Genomic DNA, 18,687 nt, shown 5'->3' with positions numbered 1-18,687 from the left:
GTGGCTAGTTTAAATGTGTTGTCGCAGGAATCATGTTGTTTTCTTGGACGCTTTTTGCTTGATTTTCCATTCACTGATATACTATATGCTAATAATCAAAACTGTTGTAAAATACAATCTTTTGCAAGTCACAGAACTCAGGGATTTCTATGTAGTATTGTCCAAGAAAATAATGACCCAAAAAAAAACAATGCCATTCAATATTCAACATGAATAGCTGCTCCATGAATTAAAACTATAGAATATAAAGATCTATAAAAGCCTGTGACCATGTCTCGAGGTGTCCTGTGAAAAGATTTACAGGCGTCTCTTTTACTATTGTGGTCAATGGCAACATTGCATTTTGGGCCCCATGAGTATTTTGTGTTGCAGTACTGCAAGTGGCCACTATGACAAAATTGTCCTCAAGGCCGAGGTGATGGTGCTCTATAATTGGTAATCTATATTCTTATAATACATCCATGGCTGGATGTATTATGGAGAATGACGTCCTTTCTGGTATGCAAAGGCCACCGTAGCTCCCTGCATGCTTAGAGCGGAGGAAGTGATATACCTGTACCATGCAAGGAAAATGCAAAGACAACATGTCATTGACAACGCAGTTGTTTTATTTTGTATAAAGATCTATTTGGTAACTGCATAACATACACAATATGACTGTAAGTATAAGGAAAATGAAATACAGCTTTTTTTGTGTTATGGCTGAATGTGTTTTATGACAATAACACAGGTGACTTAAACCTTATGGCAACCAAAAAGGAAGAAAATTATTTGACAAAAACCTGATTAATCAACACGAATAAACTCAACACCAACAGGGCAACAACTCCACTTACTCCCCGAGTGTTTATCTGTTAAACACTGTAACAGATGAGGAAACAAGTGGTTATATATAAAGTACTGGAAAATGACAGTAGTGACAGGACGATGAGGTTTTCTTGTTTGCACCTGCACCAGAAATCAAACCACCAAACATCTGAGCTGTGTGACAGTAATAAAACAAGTGGTAAAATACATGGACGAAGCCCACAGGTGGGTTTGTTATTCACATGTGCAGCTGATGTGATGCACACAGAGAGGTGAGGGGGGGTAATGTTAAAATAAATTATAGCTTTGAGGACACTTCTATAACCACATCTATACAAATAATTTATCTTTATTTATTTTTTTCCCACAGAAACAGCCTTCACCGTTGCACCTATCAAAAGATGTCAAAAAAAGGCCCATAGTTTAATACGTGCTATTTTGTAATAAAAGCATAATAAATAAATACATATGTACAAAAATGTTATGAAAAATGTACAGGCACTTGTAAAACGACCTTTTTTCCTGACACTTCAACCACTGTAGATAATATATAATGCTGTGCATCTTGGTGGGAAAAGGCTTTTCATTTCTTTTAAAACATTTTTCTCAGCAGTAGTGTCAACATGAGAGGGGACAAATCTTCAGGGGTGTTTCGAGAGACTTCAGGAACCCAAGGCAGGAGGGATCCAGAGGGCCCTACATGGCAGCGAAGCAAGCTAGTGGTATTTACGCCTTTTTTTTTTTAAACCATAACATCACTGCACTTTCTTCTATAGGCCAATCAGAAAATGTAGATAAACTGTTCTCCTTCTATTAAGAGCCGGCCCCACCTGTTACGATGCCCTTCAGGAACATTTGTTACCAAATTCTTCATCACAACCTGGATACAAAAAACGCTCAAATGATTTCACTTTCCAGCTGCAGCACAAGCGTGGTGTGAACACGTGAAAAATGGACATAGTCTTTCAGTTTCATAACTTATCTCCCACCTTTGAAGCCTTGAGATTTTTTATTTGACAGGTGCCAAAAATCCAGACGTCACTTGCGACTGGGGCACCGATTTAACGACGCCAGCTGTCAATCACACCGGTTTATCGTCTATTTCCTCTTTACAAGAACATAATGTATAAAACTGACGTATTTAACTCCTCAGGAACATGTTTACTGACGTTATAAATCCGAGTAATCGCCCCCTGGTGGCTTCCATCCTAGCTTGGGCTTCACTTTTTAAAACCAGGAAGACTATATCCATTTTTAGACACTAACGTCCATGAGTTCATACCCAACCTGCGACTTGAAAAGCTCATCTCAAGGCCACGTTGCATCATCACATAACAGCATCATATGGGCTTAAATCAACACGCTTAATTACTCAAGTTTACTTTCACACAGTCTGTTCACCGTGTTTAACACACACACACTCACACAGAGACACACACACACAATCAAACTCAAGCTTGGCCTTCAGCACATCAATGCCTCCTCTGGCATTGTTTTCAGAAACCAAATGTCTCCCATTTTTTTACGGCATGAATTGTTTTGGTCTTTTCAGGAATGGCTGCTATGTATGAATGAAGTTGGCCTTCATGTGTATCTCTAGCCTTCACACACACACGGCACTACTCTGCATAACCGTCTGGGTGTCAAAGATTGTCATTGTATAGGAATACAGTAAAACTCATTTAGGCGGCGGGGGGAAGGGGGCAAATTGTTGGCACTGCGACATTGGGGGACACTATAAAAAACATGGTACTAACCTGAGACAACTGTCCTCCCGATAAGGAGGAGCATCCACGTACTCTTGATTATCTCGTCGGAGGCTGCGCGATATATCCCAGCTCCCAGTAAACAAATTCAATCATAAACCACCACAGTCCGTAAACCTCACCTCAACAGGTTGCATAACTAAATTCCCATAGGGATGTACAATAAAAAATTTGTATTAAAAATAATTTGCAATAAAACTGTTCTTTCAGTAACAGATTACACACGGTGGAAAGGAGGGGGATTAAAGATTAGGCCAGCATCTAAGTACAAGTCAATTCCCATTATTTTATACGCAATGGTCAGTTGAATAGGCCTCCTCAGCTTTGTAAATACCATAATTGTACTCACACTGCTTGTAATTTCTGTACAAGTTAATTAGCCGATGTGTTAATTTAAAATTTTAAGACGTGTGGTCATGAACAAATGAAAACAGCAGGGGGAGCAACTATGAGTCTGAGGTTGATGTGTTCTACAGTAAATCTGTTTGGTCTTACCTGAGGAAAAAGATAATGGACAGAAAAGGATGTTGCAATACAATGTTTTCTCCTAAGAGAGATTAATAAAGAATTCAATTGCATTCAGCACAGAGTGTTGTGAGCACACAGTAGGTGGGGGGTTGATAAGGAACTTTTCTGTACACTGGTATTTTTAGCACTGGCCAATTTCTCTCTTTTCGCCCTCTCCCTGTCACATACACACAAACAGAAACGTCCTAAACGCAGAGCTTCAATCAAAGAGCAAGGCATTGTTGGAGCAGCAGCACACTGCCGAGTTTCAACCACATGAAACCTGAAAGATCGATCAACCGATTATCTGTAATTCCACGTCGTTTCCCACATCTTCCCCAAGTCAAATCTCAGCATTTGAGGTCCTTTTGGTCGAAGACGATGTGACCGGCCAGGTAGATGGAGATGGCGCCGAAGAAGGCGGAACAGATGATGTAGGCAGTGACGGACTGTGCGAATTGAACGATCATGCCCATGAAGAGGGTGGGGATAACCTGAGAGAGGAGGAAGGCGCTGTCCAAGATGGCCAAGTCCAAACCTATGCCGCGTTTCTCGTAGCCCATGTCCGCCTCTTCCTGTTCGGCTCCAGCAGCGATGTGAGATGAGCCATTCTGGCCGTGTGGCAGGGGGTAGTAGCTCTCCTGGCTGTAGAAGGCGTGCCCGTAGGGAGCCCCCGTTTTATGATTAAGGCCGGCTTCTGCTTCCACTGAAGTCAAAAAGTCCCGCTTGGATTTAATACCATTCGTATGTATGGTTTTGGTTTTCCTTTTTGGCATATAGATCTGTAGTGAGACAAAGAAAACAAGTGAGTCTCTAAAGTAATGCTAAACTTTAAAAACAGAGGCACATATATACACAGTACACAGGTACACTGGTTGTTCGTAGCGCTGCTCTTAGCGTTTATTTAACAGACGGCTCCAGTTTGACTGTAGGCGCGCTAAGGCCGCTAAAGGAGCTAACAGCGCTAAAGGAGCTAACTGGTAAACGGTGCCTGGACTCCTGTGCCGCAGCACGTAAACATGACGTCACCTGCGTCTTTTTCCGGTCAGTCGTCATCGAAACACTACTCTTTATTCCAAAAAAATTTATTCTGGGACATTTTATATCAATTCTGAATCGTAGTAAATGAGAATCGCGATTTTTATGTAAATCCATTTCTTTAGCACACCCCTAAAAACTAACCTTTCATATACAGGGGAGCTCAGTGTGTTCTCACCTCTTTCTCCTTGTGGTAATGGCAGGTGAGAGTGTAAGGCACAGTCTGCAGCGTGGCGTATGCATAGCCAGTGAGAGCCGACATCACAGTGACCAGGACCACACTCTTGGTCAGGCAGATGACCAGCGCGGAGAACGTGAAGCTCACCATGCTGCTCACGTAGACTCGACGCGAGCCGAAGCGGCGAACCAAGTGACTCATCACCAGGGAAAAGAAGGTTGAGGTAGCACACTGCAGGAACAGGCCCAGACTGCCCATGCGGATACCTGAAACAAGCATTTAGTGTTATGGCAAGAGTAGAGTAGAGTAGAGTTCTTATCAGAGAAATTATCTGACATAACATTCATTTGCATATTGTTCACATCTAGTGAACGATAAAACCACTCACTTTTCTACAGCTTAAAAGAACATTATGAGTTCAGGAGAGCTTTTCACCTCTGTATACATACTTTAAAACGTCACGTGACTAGGGGTGGGTCAAAATATCGATTTGTTGATATATATATTGCCTAGGGATAGACCGATTGTCGGCCCGGCTCCAAATATCGGTTATCTCTAATATCACCGTCCTTCCTCAAACAATACAATGACCCTTACACCAGAGCAAATATTGACATTTTAATTAACAACTTAAGGCGCTCTAAAGTAAACAGTCCCTGCCAGTTTCACTCACAAGTGGTGCTACTTCATCTCTCCACGTGGTGGCGCTGCTCAAATGAATGAGGGAAACTTGGGTGGAAGATACAGTACATTGTTGAAGAGGAGGGAGTTCACATCAGGTTGATGGCACATATATTATAATATATATCACACTATATTTAACACTATATATAGCACTTTGAGGTTTGTTGCTCAAATGTAAAGTGCAATATAAATTTTTTTTTAAAATCTATTATATAGACTTTATACACTTTGTTCTCTATGTTGTGAATAAATAGAGAAATCCTTTTTTGATTTCTTCAGTTGGACAGATACCGCTATACTGTATGTTGTCTTGTAGTTTATTGATTATCACAGAATGCCCAACAATGTTGTGATAGTGTGGACAGCACCATTTTTGTATGGATGTAGCCTTAGATAGATAAATCCTGCTGGTCCCTGTTTACCAAAGCTGTGTAATTCACAAACAGACCGAGGTAGAATTTTTAAGCTCAACCAACATCAGAGGAAGAATATTTCACATTCTCAAACAAAACCAGGATTGTCTGCGTGCTAGACATCCTGGTACCGTAAAACAAACCCATGAACTTCATTTGACTTCATTTGACCCCCAATATATAAAAAAATCACATGACACAAAAGTTCAGAAAGAACTGTATTTAAATAGTATTTATTCCTGTTTAAATCAGATTAACCCTTTCATTAGGTGGACTTTTGGTGCTTATCTATGCTAGCTGCTGGACTGTCTACATGTCTAGACTGTTACTTCAGCCAAGGATCGGCCTGATAGCTCTGCTTTGCTGTCAGTGAACACAGTGGGTCACAAGTTCAGCGGGAGAGCACTGAATCATTTGTGTGAAAGCCGTACGTGGATCGTATTACTCCTGGAAAGCAAAGCTGCTGAGACCACTTTACAAACACCACGGAAGATAATGAGAGCTGAAATTGAAGCCCAAGATATGAGAAGATACGGAACTGAGACTCGACAAATAAATTCTGTGCGTTACAACAAACTGGAATTATGACGAGAGGAAGGTGAGCGTAGGTTGATTTTTAAAAAGCCCTAGAACCGAGGCAGATAAACGTCATGCAGAGGAACATCTGCAGGCTGAGTGATGTGGTTTAATAACATCCGCTGTGTTTCAAATCAGACAGACCTAAAAAAGTAATGTGCTTTGGGCCGTCTACCTGGCTTGAATGAACATGTCCTTTGTGTGTTGATTCCTTGACTTTAATTCTTTGTGAGTGTGACATTCCTCGTGGTCCGGCGAGTACGGGGAACACAGACGGAGGGGAGAGTAAAAAAAAAAAAAGTAAACAAAGTGGGGAAAAGAGAAAGCAAGCGGGAGGTTTTCAGTCTATTTCTATAAATGGATGGATGAAGACAAGATTGATTAAATGAAAACTAAAGCTGAAAAATGTTAGGGGATTTCAGGTAGAAAGTCTGGCTGAACAGTAAACAAAAGGAAACTTAAAATACTGTCCTTCTTCAATTGTTGTTTGATTAAAGACAGACTTCCCAGGATGTTAGTACACCACAGTGACACAACAGATTTATTCATGTGTGTGTCTGCCTTTAGACTGTCTAACCTAAAGGTTATATTTAGGTGGAATCACAGAGCCGAGCATTTGCATAGCTTTAGAATAAAGCCGCGCGCAACTGTCTGACAGGATTAGCAACAACTCAGTGATTTGCAGCACAGGAAAGGATAAAGAGTGTGTGTGCGTTTGTTTTCCGATTTCTCAGGAGCAAGGGTGGGGAAAGCAAATTACACTGGCCTGGCTTCAGTATTTGCATGACAAGAAATTGCTTTTGCTCACTGTTCAGTGATTTCAATCTAAGGAAAATGTAAATAACCTCATTTTAAGTTAGGATAGAATGTATATTAACTGTCGACCTCTTGCTGTATGTGTGCTATAACTTGACAGGAGGCAATATGAAGGTAGAAGGGAAGCATGTAGGCATGCAGGAACACAGGCTCTGTCTGTCTCCACCTGTGCCCGAGGAATGTGATTGCATCCTGGCCAGCTGGGACAGAGCACAGCCTGGATGGACCTTCAACCACATACATGAGGGTAGGAGTTAAAGTAGACATATACCCTATTTCTCCAAGTCAACCTCGTTCCCTGGTGTCCTTTGGCCAAAATATCTTATGGATGAAGCACCATACCAGTTCAATCACCCTGCGCAAACAGCCCTGTTCAGAACGCTCGGTTTTGAGTGCCTGTCTCTTTAAATGCTCAGCGTCACCGAGGCAGGGAAGCTAACAGCAGTTAGCATTTGGAAAAGCCATAATTTGCCGACTCTAGCCGGCACATTGCCGTCATATATAAAATATATCCACTGGACATGTAAATCCTCTGAGGCTGGAAGTTTGTGTAGAACTCTGTGCTGCACTGTGGAGCCAAGAATAGAACACTTCACAGACTTCCGCTCTTCTGGATACTATTGCCCTCGCCTGAACTCTCGCGTTTTTTTAGGGACAAAGCGGAACTCCACGAGACAACAATTCCGGCAATGTCTCATTTTGACGTAGCAATGAGTTCGGAAGTCAACGTCGTGTGTTTTATCTCCTGTACTTAGACTGATGCGGACCACAAAAACTTGAGTGAGTCATCTTTTTTCACACCTTGCCTACTCATAGGTCCCAAATAAAACTATTAAAATGGTTCAAATGTTGATTTTACGTAATATGTCTCCTTTAAAATGGTAAAAATGTATAATAATAATAATGCATTATATTTGAAGGCGCCTTTCAAGACACTCAAGGTCGCCGAGACACTCAAGGTCACAGACGGGGAGTTATTTCAACAGAAATGTGAAAATCAGTATGAGGGTCATGTAAGGAGATTACAGAAGCCACATAACATCCAGAGGCTGTTCACCCAGCAAGCTAGCAACACATTTAGAAAGATATTATTTGAGAAAAAAGGCAAACGCTCACACAACACATACTGTATCTTAAAGAGAAGACGACTGACCTTCATCGTATCTCTGCTTGGACGCACTTCCCGGTAATGCATTGGGCACGCCTTCATACAGGCCTTCCCCTACAAAGTCTGTGTAAAACAGCATAAAGGACATGACGGCCATCCAGCTGCACAGCTGAGCAACACACAGCTGCCTCATCACACGCGGGACATGGCAGTAGCTCCTGTAGATGGCTGGAGTCATGGACCAGCATGTTCTCAGCAAGCACAGCAGAGGACCAGCCTTCAACAGCCTCAGTTTGCACTTCAGCAGACTGACGCATGAGCGCGGCACGCCACAGCGGCCGGCCTCCATCACACCAGACCCTGACTCCAATAAAGATCCAGAACTCGCCGAGGCACTGCTGGCAAATTTGGGTTCCTCTGACATCTTCATGGTGATGAGCACGCTGGCGATGAAGATGAAGGTGAGGAGGGAAAAGAGGCACTCTGCTTGGCCTCCCAGGTAACTGGAGAGAAATCCATGACTCCAATCCAGTGCTGGTAGTAAATATCCCACACATCCTCCCAAGCTGACCATGAAGGAGAACATGGCAAAGGCCTGGCCGCAGTCCTCCTCGTCCTTGTACAGGTCAGACAAAAGGGCTTCCAGTGGTGTGAAGCACACCTGTCCACAAAAGTCAAGGAGCCCCACCCCAAAGATAAGGATACCCACCTGTGGAAAAAGCACAAACATGACTATAGTAGAATAAACATTGAATATCGTGTGGTATAATTTAACAAAGGACAAGCTTACCTGAAGTGTGCGTCCACCCCAGGCAAAACGGGAAGCCATGACGTCAGCGTGGGGAATGATGAAAAGTGCAAGAAGGACTCCCAGAGACAGCAGCCAGATGAAGGGCCGCCTTCTGCCGTAAGTGCTGTTACAGCGATCGCTGGCCGAGCCAATCAGAGGGATGAAGAGGAGGCCGAGAACTGGACCGATACCTGTGAACGGAAGCAGGAAAACCTCAGAGACAACGCTGACAAAACACTGAACATGAATGATAACAACAAAGACAGAGTTTGACCAACAAATCAAGACCCTGAAAGAGAAAGGAAACCCTTAAATCACACGTTACTCTTCCAGTTGTACTTTAGTATCTGAGAAAAGCCCACATGCCTACAGTGGAACGTCACTGCTCAGCTTAAGTGGCTCACAGCAGTGACTACTGCATGTGCCCCTCTGCTATTAACACCGACTACTGCTGATGATTCCTAGTATTTCCTACAGATGGCCAGCTGCTGCCTGAAGGTAACTCCCTGTTAGCTCATCCTCCACACATGGCCACATCGAGCTAATTGGAACACACCAGGACACAGTGGGTGTTAACATAGAGACACGCATGCAATATCAATAACGACGAGATCTAGCGGCTGCGGTGTGACATTTAAAGCCCCCACCCCCCGTGGATATTTCATTACAGGCGAGCACATTTTTGTTTCATTATGTGTTTCTCATTAAAATACCATTTGTGTACAGCTATTGTCTGAGTTCATCTGTGGAAAGTGCTACCATACCTCCACTTTATTATCTGAAAATGTTAAAAATAGAAGAAAAGGACTTCTTCGGGAGTTGGAAATGACTATGGATGACTGAGAACCTTCACAGACATAAAGCATTGGGGCTTTATCTTCTTTTCTACTGTATTTGCCCCCAAAAATAGGACAAATTGAGACCAAATTTGTGTTTTGGGTGTGTAAAATCTACTCTAAAATCTTTCAGGGAGAGGATATACAGCAAATCCAGACAGGTATAAGCAGTCAGGCAGGATTATCTGCGAACGACAGACATGTCAGACACACTCCAGCACATTTCTTCCTGCTGCAGCTGCGGGGGTCCGTCATTACCATCTTAACCATGTACAGCTGTGACATGTACCGTCTCACACCGACACTCACACACATGCTCTCCTGTTATGTAAGTGTATACAGCACACACACACACACTGGACACATGTATACACACAAACATGTATGAACATGTAAATATTTCGACACAGGACTTAGTCTCCTGCCTCAATGCCACACATGATCTTACGCAAAATATACACATAAATAAAGCATGAATATTGAAAACCTTGTTGCTAAAAAGCAATAATTATCTTCTCGACTAAGTGAGAGAAAAGTCTAAAAACGGGAAAACAACTGGAGCCAACACACGGCTATTAGATAAAGTAGAGAGCAGCCATCTGAGAAGCTGGCACTACAAGCTTGGGGAAAATTTGCTTTAAGTCTCCCAAGACACTATATTTATCTTCATTCAAGTAGCACTCAGGCACTCCATTATAATGCAGGGAAATGAGAATTGGAGTGCCATTTCCAGATTGGTTTACAGTGCAGGCTGTTTGGGAGGAACTCCCACAATGAAATCATTTTTCTTCATAACACCAGCAGCTGTTGGGGAAACCAAGTAGAGTCGAGTCGTGTACATTGTTTGTTCTTAACACTTGAATAGTTACTTCTGTTGTGTACATTAAGCCTTTTTTATTTAAGCATTCAGCGTTATATCTATTATCTGTATAATTACTCAAACCTTTCGTGCTGACAGGATCATGCAACTATTCACTTCACTTACAAGTCTATTTTTGACATTTTTGGTACTATTTTGATAATTGATGATTTGGTTTTGAGTGTTTTCTGATATTTCTGTGTCTTAAATGTCAATATTTTCTGTTTTATTTTCTCGTAACAAATATATCATTGAGTGAATCATCAAAAGCAAGACATTTGAGAACATAATTGTTTCCACTTTTGAAAAACACTGATCAACATTTTTTGACATTTTATTTTTCTGTGGATTTGTCACCAACAAGTGCTTTTCAGTCATTTTAAACTATATTCTGCAAATATTCATAATTGTGGTTCAGCAGTTTGTCTGAAAAGCTTCAGCAGCAGCAGATTTAGACTCTGAAGGTGACTCTCCTGGGACAAAAATGTCTGTCACCTCTTTGTTTTAACCAACAATATGCCTACTGGATTAAAACACATGCTATGTCTTTTTACCTGTTGTTTATCAGCTGAAGTACTGTTTATACTGAATTGTTCAGGCTCTTATATGAAAACCAAAATGTCCTCTAGAAAGCAATAGGAAAATATGTTTTTGCATCAATAAGAACAATGGATACTATAAATAGTCCAGTTTACTCATTAAAAATGATGAAGACTTCATTTCATGTCGTCTCATTTAAATTTAAAATCCGAAAGATGCAATAATTGATAGCGGCGTCAGTGTGGAGGAAGACGGTGGCTCTCCCCCACCGAGCAGCTCGCTCTCCTGCTGCTTTTCAATTAGTACTTGATTAACAGGTGAAGTGGCCACTTATTAGAGTAACAGCCTCAATTATGTTTTATGACCTGGATCCAGAGATGGAGACTGGAGCCATGAGGCATTTTCATGCCCCTGTGCAACAACCGTCACCAGTTACCACTGCACTGAGTCACATATTACCAGTTTTGTAGATTTCCTCATTATGGGACAAATAAAGGATTCTTTTATTTTATCTTAAACAAAAAAAAAGTGCATCCCTGCTGTTTTTTTATAATTAGGGCTGGGTATCATTTGTTATTTTCCAATACTGAAACTAGTACTACTTTAAAGCCATTTTCAGCTTCTTAAATGTGAATATTTATCTAGATGAAATCTTTAAAACGGAATAACTTTGAATACATTTGGCTTGTGGACCAAATAAGACATCATGATTTCCATTTTACGCAATAAATTCACATATCAAATAAAAACATTTAAAGGTGCATTATGTAATAAATCTAAAGCAACTGGCCATAAAATCTACATAAAATATGTCACAGAGACTCAGGAATAATGTTCATATAACAAACTGAACTCACCAACAACAACAAAATATTTGCAACAAAAATATATATTTTGCAGACTGCAAATCATGTTTAAGTTTTGAAATCATGTTTTGGCATGTGGCGCCACCTACCGCCATCTACCAATCATTGCAGTCAGTAGAGTCTCAGCTGCCGAGCAACCACAGGTTGCCAGTTATGTCAGAAAATGAAATCTAAAAGACCTCGGTATTTTGAATTTGAATGTACATATGGCACCTTTACCTGAATTACGAGAACCTTAAAGGTGACATAGAGTGGTCCTGTTGCACATAAATTAGTTATGGAGGTCTACTTACATATATTAACTTGTTTTTATGGTCAAAAACCTCCTAGTTGCTGTAAACGAGCCGATAGAAATCCTCTTTTCTTACGGTGTTTTTCTGCTGCGAGATTTCAGAGTGAACTTTCACCCCCAGAAGACAGAGTCTTGTGATTGGCCAGTACTATCCAGCACATCCGTTCTCAGAGGCGCAGCGCCCCCCTCTGGAACGGTAGATGCACTGCTCCTCATTATCAAAACATTGTTTTAACAGTGTTTAAAAATAGCTTCATCACGACTCCCCGCCGCAGTCCCTTTTATGACTTTGACCTGGAGTCAGACCCAGAGTCAGAAGACACTGTCGCTCGTGAAACACCACAACGGACGTTATTCATCTTCTGCGGTTCAATGTACGCAACCGGATGTGCCCGGACTACCGCCCGGAGCAGGACGATCGGTTGTTCACCGATGAGAACCGCTGCTTACGTAACTATTACGGGATTTTCAGTGATCTCGTTGAGCCCCGAGATTACAATAAAACACAGCGTTCTCAGCAGTGGCTGAACTGTTTGTTTCGAACCGTCAGGGCTTCATAAACAAGGTAATGACGCAGCGTTAATAGGAACTTCCGGTCTATTCAGGAACAAACTTAAAACTTGAGCAGTTCTTCTGAATATTATTATTAAAGTTTGTTCTTCTTCACCTGCTATAACCCATTATTCTGGATTGTGATCAAACAAAGAAGCACACAGGATAATTGTCTTAGGTCACTGCCTTTTGCACACAGTTTGCCTCCATCACCTGTGGACAGACGTTTCACACGGAGCTGAAAATGCAAATAAGGTGATGTGGATAAAACGACGGTTCATCGAAACCGCTTCAATGCCATGGACAGAGATGATGAAATGATGAAAGCGCATGCATTTACCGTGAGCCTGAGAGTGACTCCTTACCTAGAACCATGGTCATGTAGCGCTCCTCCACGCCAGCCTCCAGCAGCAGCGGGGGCACGTATGTGATCCCAGCTGCCAAGCAGATCTCCAGGCCACAGGTCAGGGAGTTCAGCAGGACGAGACGCCAATGAGACCTCCATCCGGGCATATTTACACGGGCTGGCTCGCCTTTCCTACCCTCGGGGACAGCCACTACTGAGGGCAGGGGCCAGGGGGGAAGCTTGGAGAGGCAGATGGCGCCCCAGTGGGACGAGCGGGCTGTCGGGCAGGGACAGCAGCGAAGACACGTGGGAGACTCAGAGGACTTAGAAGATTCATCCTTTTCCGAGCATTCTTGATCTGGAGAGGGGGGGGAAAGCAATTTTTAGCAACTTTTGAAAAAGCAGAAATAAAGGGAACCTGACATACAGCACATGTTGCTGCATATTATTCATTTCAGACCATTAAAATGCATGAATGAAGGCCAATGAATACTACATTAGGCAGGTCATGCTCAGGATACTACAGCTGGAAGTCAGTGGAGAGGAGCTCGTGTTGCATGGGGGGAATGTCAGAGCAACAGCTTTCTTAAAACATGATCTAATCTGCCTCGGATTCCATCATATTTTCCAGCACCAGAAGTGGCTGCTACAGTCGCAAGGATATGATACTGATATTCTCAGAGCTCCTCTGCTGCAACAGCTTCAGGACAGCCGGAACAACAGGACAGAGGAGATGAGTCAGCTGGAGCAACGTGGCAAAAACACACAAAAAAAAGAAATGCCAAGAGAATTCACTCTCCCTCTACTGCTGAGCTTCACTTTTTTTTAAAACCATCTTAAACAGGAGAGTTTGAAAATACCTCTTATTTCCCATCCTTTTCAAATTCTTAATAAGGGCAGTCTAGTCTTCTTCCAGCGGATTACTGCAGCTGTCTGTGTGAGACAGACATTATCACCTCAAAAAGACATCTCAGTATCAGGAGACGAGGAGTGAGTGACATGTGAGACTCTGGTATGAAGCCAGAAAAGCTGTGGTTGTACCAGATACAGAACAAGTGACGGCGAAATCCTCCACTATCGTCAAGGTGGTGCTGTGAATCCGAGGTCAACCACAAGAAACCTATTCAGCCTATTCATTTTCTGCATACTCTCCTACGAGGACAGAGAACTCAGCCGTGCCTTGAAGGTTAACATTTCCAGACAATACTTGACATTCCCTCTATTCATTTCACGCTGACGGCTTGAAATAAAGCGATGAATTAGAATCTCTCCAGTGTGGATTTTGTCAAATATTCTGTGGGATTTTAACTTAAACCCTAATATACAACGGTTAAAAGACGATGTGTTCATTTTCACTTCTCCTTATCAAGCACAAAAAAACTCAGATTATCATTGGCGTCATTATGCATGAACAGTGTGTGTTCTTTTAAAGCAGAGGGAAAGAGCAGGAACAGTCGGAACATAATCAACAAGGTGCTATATTTGCATTTGGTCTGACGCTCCTCTGCCAATGTGCGCCATCTGTTCAGCAAACAAAATGGACACCATCTTCTCCGACATAACTTCAGATTACAGTTTAAGAAGACGCGGTATGATCGAATCTGTCCCACGCCATACGATTGCATATTTGATTTCAAAGACTCTTTGAAAACCTAACAGTCAAAGCGAGTTACATAAATGCATGACTGAATGACACCCATCAGGGAGCCAGCCTCAGCCCCTGACCATTAGAACCCTCCACCCACATGTTCTGTATGCATACATACATACAACCCCTTCCTCTTCCTCCTCCCCCTGAATTTCTTCCTTATCCTCCTTCAACCCCTGAGGTCAGCGTCGTCTCTGACCTGCATTCTTAGAGCACTCCTTTGACATCTCTGCCTACGACTGGTTATGCCTTTATAGTTCTGAATTGCAGTATGAATGCTTTCCATTGTGGCCCCAGCTGACTCGCTGTCAGACTTTCTCACTGGAAACAGAGGGGGGGGTCCCTGGTGACCAGAATAGAGAAATCTGATTTGCCTGCCCAAAGGAGCCAAAATGCAAGGCAGATTCTTGTGTTTTGTGAATTGAATGAGCTGCTTGAGTCTCGATTGAAGTGGTGGTGAGTCAGAGTCAGGACAGGAGCGAAGGTTAAGGAGAGAAGGATATCTGATTGGCATTATTTTTTTTGACTGAAATTGCTATTGTGGTATGATTCTTGAGGAATCTAGATAATTTTTCCATTGGAAAACATCTATAAAATGATCACTGTGTGCAGATCTGTGCAGGCCAGGACGATGTTTAATCTAAAATGTTGTTTCTAAATAAATTCTGTCTCTTGCAATTTGAAAATAGGCCATATTGAGAAACACTTCAATGTCCAATTAAAACAAAAATGTGTTCATTCTGATGTAGTTCAACGTGCGATCATGGCAATTGTTGTCTTGTTTGGTTCACTCATGATCCACGGGTGACAAAAATAACATGCTGGATGATGAGGAGTACCAAATATGAGTTGATGACACCATCAAAAGGCAACTAAAATGTATATTTAAGGTGTATTGGAAACATTAAGGCATGTACGTATAAAACATTGCTCATTTTTGATATTTATTGCAGAAATATATCATATAATGTCTTTAAATGTGGTGCTCTCTTCCACAGATATAAGTTGTTGAAGAGCCGCTAGGCTTTCAAGATAAAAAAAAAAGTCACACATGGCAGCCCACACACTCCACTGCTTACTTAATGACACCTCTCACTAATGTATTCCAGTCGCGCACTTTATCTTCTCCCCATATAGCCTTAGGGACACAAACACACAACTCTCCTTGTCACCTTACACGTTTAAACCTCACAATCTGAGCCAAACTGGTGAGTCGGGGGGTGCTGAGGGTGGTGGGGGTCTGCTTTTGTCAGCTCTCCCACTGCTCCATTACCAAGTTCTATTCAACGACACCCCCTCCCACACCACCACCACTACCACTACCACCCAAAATCGGTCCTAATGACTGAGCAGTGTTCTGACAATACAAAACAGGCTTTGTATACATTGTGCAAGGGAGTAATGTGATACAGTGAGGTATCAAGTCCATTTCCAAGTATTTTATAGACACGGCTCATATGGCTGGTAAAGATATAGAAAGTGTGTGTGTGTGTTTGTGGGATCGGGCGGGCAGCACGGCTTTAACAGAAAAAAAAAGGGGAAGGAATTGCTCTGAGATGACTTCAGAGCCACAAGTACAGTTGTGACTGAGGCTGTGGTTGCAGAAACCTCAGCTGGAGGGTCTAGTTGTGTGTCTGGCAAAAGCTGAATGGCTGTTAAAAATGTGGACTGCCTCCCTTTGAGCTCCCTCACATTAATGGACCCGGCCGTATGCACGGAGTGACAGAAAGACCGGGCTTGTGTGTGCTTCTCTGGCTTACATCCTGCAAACCCTTCTCTGTGGCTCGCGTTTGTTCTTTGAACCACATGAACAATATGAGAAGAAGAAACCCCTTAGTGAACAGTGCACCGCTTACAACGGCGCTATAGTATCACTACCTCAGCATTTCTCAACTGTGCCAACTTGGCATTGTTGTTGGAGTCCTGGGAAGAGTGGCATCCCGTGAATAGTGCCGCACTAGGAGCCCCAGGCAGGTTCCTTTAAGACTATGTCGTCAAACGTGTCCTCAGAGATAAATGCAAGGATTTCTAGCTGATGTCAGAGCTGAGCATCAGCAGAGCCGTTGAACTCGGGATGTTGCAATTATTTTTATTTTCTTGGTACAATTATTGCCGGAGAATTAATCCAGATATTACGTTAATACGATTATTATGCGTTACTTGATTTCAAGTAACAATATTAATGTGTAAAATCACATGAAGACTACTTATAGGTCTTAAGGCTTCATTTATTTATATCTTTTGATGCCAACAAAACATGTGTAATATGTAATTTTTTTGGGAAAAGTTTTTCGGTCCAAAATTTGACAAAAACGTCATATGTCTTCCAAAATTTGACACACGGCATATTATTGTATTTCGCTCAAGATTTTACCATTTATTTGTAAAAAAAAAATTGGTCCAAAATTTGACAAACCGTCATACTACGTCCAAAATTTGATAAAAACGGCATACTGCGGTATTTCGCTCAAGATTTGACCATTCATTTGGGTAAAAAAATTTTGGTCCAAAATTTGACAAAAACGACATACATGTCTTCTCAAAATTGACAATATTTTTGAAAAAGTTTTTTGGTCCAAAATTTGATAAAAACGTCATTCCAAGTCCAAAATTTGACAAAAACAGCATACTACGGCATTTGGCTCAAGATTTGACCATTTATTTGTGAAAAAAAATTTGGTCCAAAATTTGACAAAAACGACATACTATACTATGTCGTCCCAAAATTGACAATATTTTTTAAAACGTTTTTTGGTCAAAAATTTGACAGAAACGTCATTCTACGTCCAAAATTTGATAAAAACGGCACACTACAGTATTTCGCTCAAGATTTGAGCATTTATTTGGAAAAAAAATTAGGTCCAAAATTTGACAAAAACGACATACTATACTATGTCGTCCCAAAATTGACAATATTTTTGAAAAAGTTTTTTGGTCCAAAATTTGACAAAAACATCATACAACGTCCAAAATTTGATAAGAACGGCATACTACGGTGTTTTGCTCAAGATTTGACCATTTATTTGGGAAAAAAATTTTGGTCCAAAATTTGACAAAAACTACATACTATACTATGTCGTCCCAAAATTGACAATATTTTTGAAAAAGTTTTGTGGTCCAAAATTTGACAAAAACATCATTCTATGTCCAAAATTTGATAAAAAAAACGGCATACTATGGTATTTCGCTCAAGATTTGACCATTTATTTGGGGAAAAAAATTTGGTCCAAAATTTGATAAAAACGACATACTATACTATGTCTTCTCAAAATTGACAATATTTTCGAAAAAGTTTTTTGATCCAAAATTTGACAAAAACGTCATACATCATCCAATATTTGACAAACACGGCATATTATTGTATTTCACGCAAGATTTGACCATTTATTTGGATTTTTTTTTTTTTTTTTTTAAATGTTTTGGCCCAAAATTGACAAAAACGTCATACTATACTATGTCGTCCAAAATTTGACAATTTTTTTCGGGAAAAAAATTTGATCCAAAATTTGACAAAAGAAGTCATACTATACCATGTAGTCTAGAATTTGACAACGTCATATTATACTGTCTTCCAAAATGTGAATTTTTTTCCGGGAAAACATTTTTGGTCCAAAATTTGACAAAAACGTCATACTATACTATGTTGTCCAAATTTTGACAATTTCTTTCGAAAAAATGTTTAAGGTCGTTACATTGCAACAAACTCCACAGAAAATATGACTGGAAATAAAATTCAAACAGTTAAACTGTAAATTACTGAGAAATATGCTGATTTACAGTGCAGTGGAAAAACTTAAAATATGTTCAATCTTGCAGGTCCGAAAGCTCACAAAAAAAGTGACTTCAGATCATCGACTGAGAAGAGGAAGCGACTGAGCGGTGTGCTGCAAGCTGTTCACTCACCAGATCTCAGGAACCCTTTATCTCAGGTTGCTCAATAAATGGAGACGTACAGATAAACATACATGTGACGGAGCAGTGCACATGACCAGCTGTAAAGCCAGTGTGCCAAAGTATGCTCATTGTGTTGCTAGGCAACAGTCAAGTTGGTCCAGTTGCAGAACT

At 41.3% G+C, this 18,687-nt stretch overlaps 1 protein-coding gene across 1 annotated transcript; it reads right to left on the bottom strand.

Moving 5' to 3' along the window:
- Window positions 1–3,430: 3,430 nt before the first annotated feature.
- On the bottom strand, window positions 3,431–13,141 carry LOC310930488 (solute carrier family 45 member 3; the record flags this gene model as incomplete). The annotated part of the gene is made up of 5 exons (XM_083893496.1): window positions 3,431–3,862; window positions 4,297–4,562; window positions 7,939–8,602; window positions 8,684–8,874; window positions 12,994–13,141. The coding sequence occupies 5 exons, from the start codon at window positions 13,139–13,141 to the stop codon at window positions 3,431–3,433; spliced, it is 1,701 nt and encodes a 566-aa protein (XP_083749622.1).
- Between the last annotated feature and the right edge of the window lie 5,546 nt (window positions 13,142–18,687).

This window comes from Microchirus variegatus (genome assembly GCF_963457635.1).
Source record: "Microchirus variegatus genome assembly, chromosome: 8".
NCBI classification, from domain to species: domain Eukaryota; kingdom Metazoa; phylum Chordata; class Actinopteri; order Pleuronectiformes; family Soleidae; genus Microchirus; species Microchirus variegatus.
This window is presented reverse-complemented; position numbering and strand designations above follow the sequence as displayed.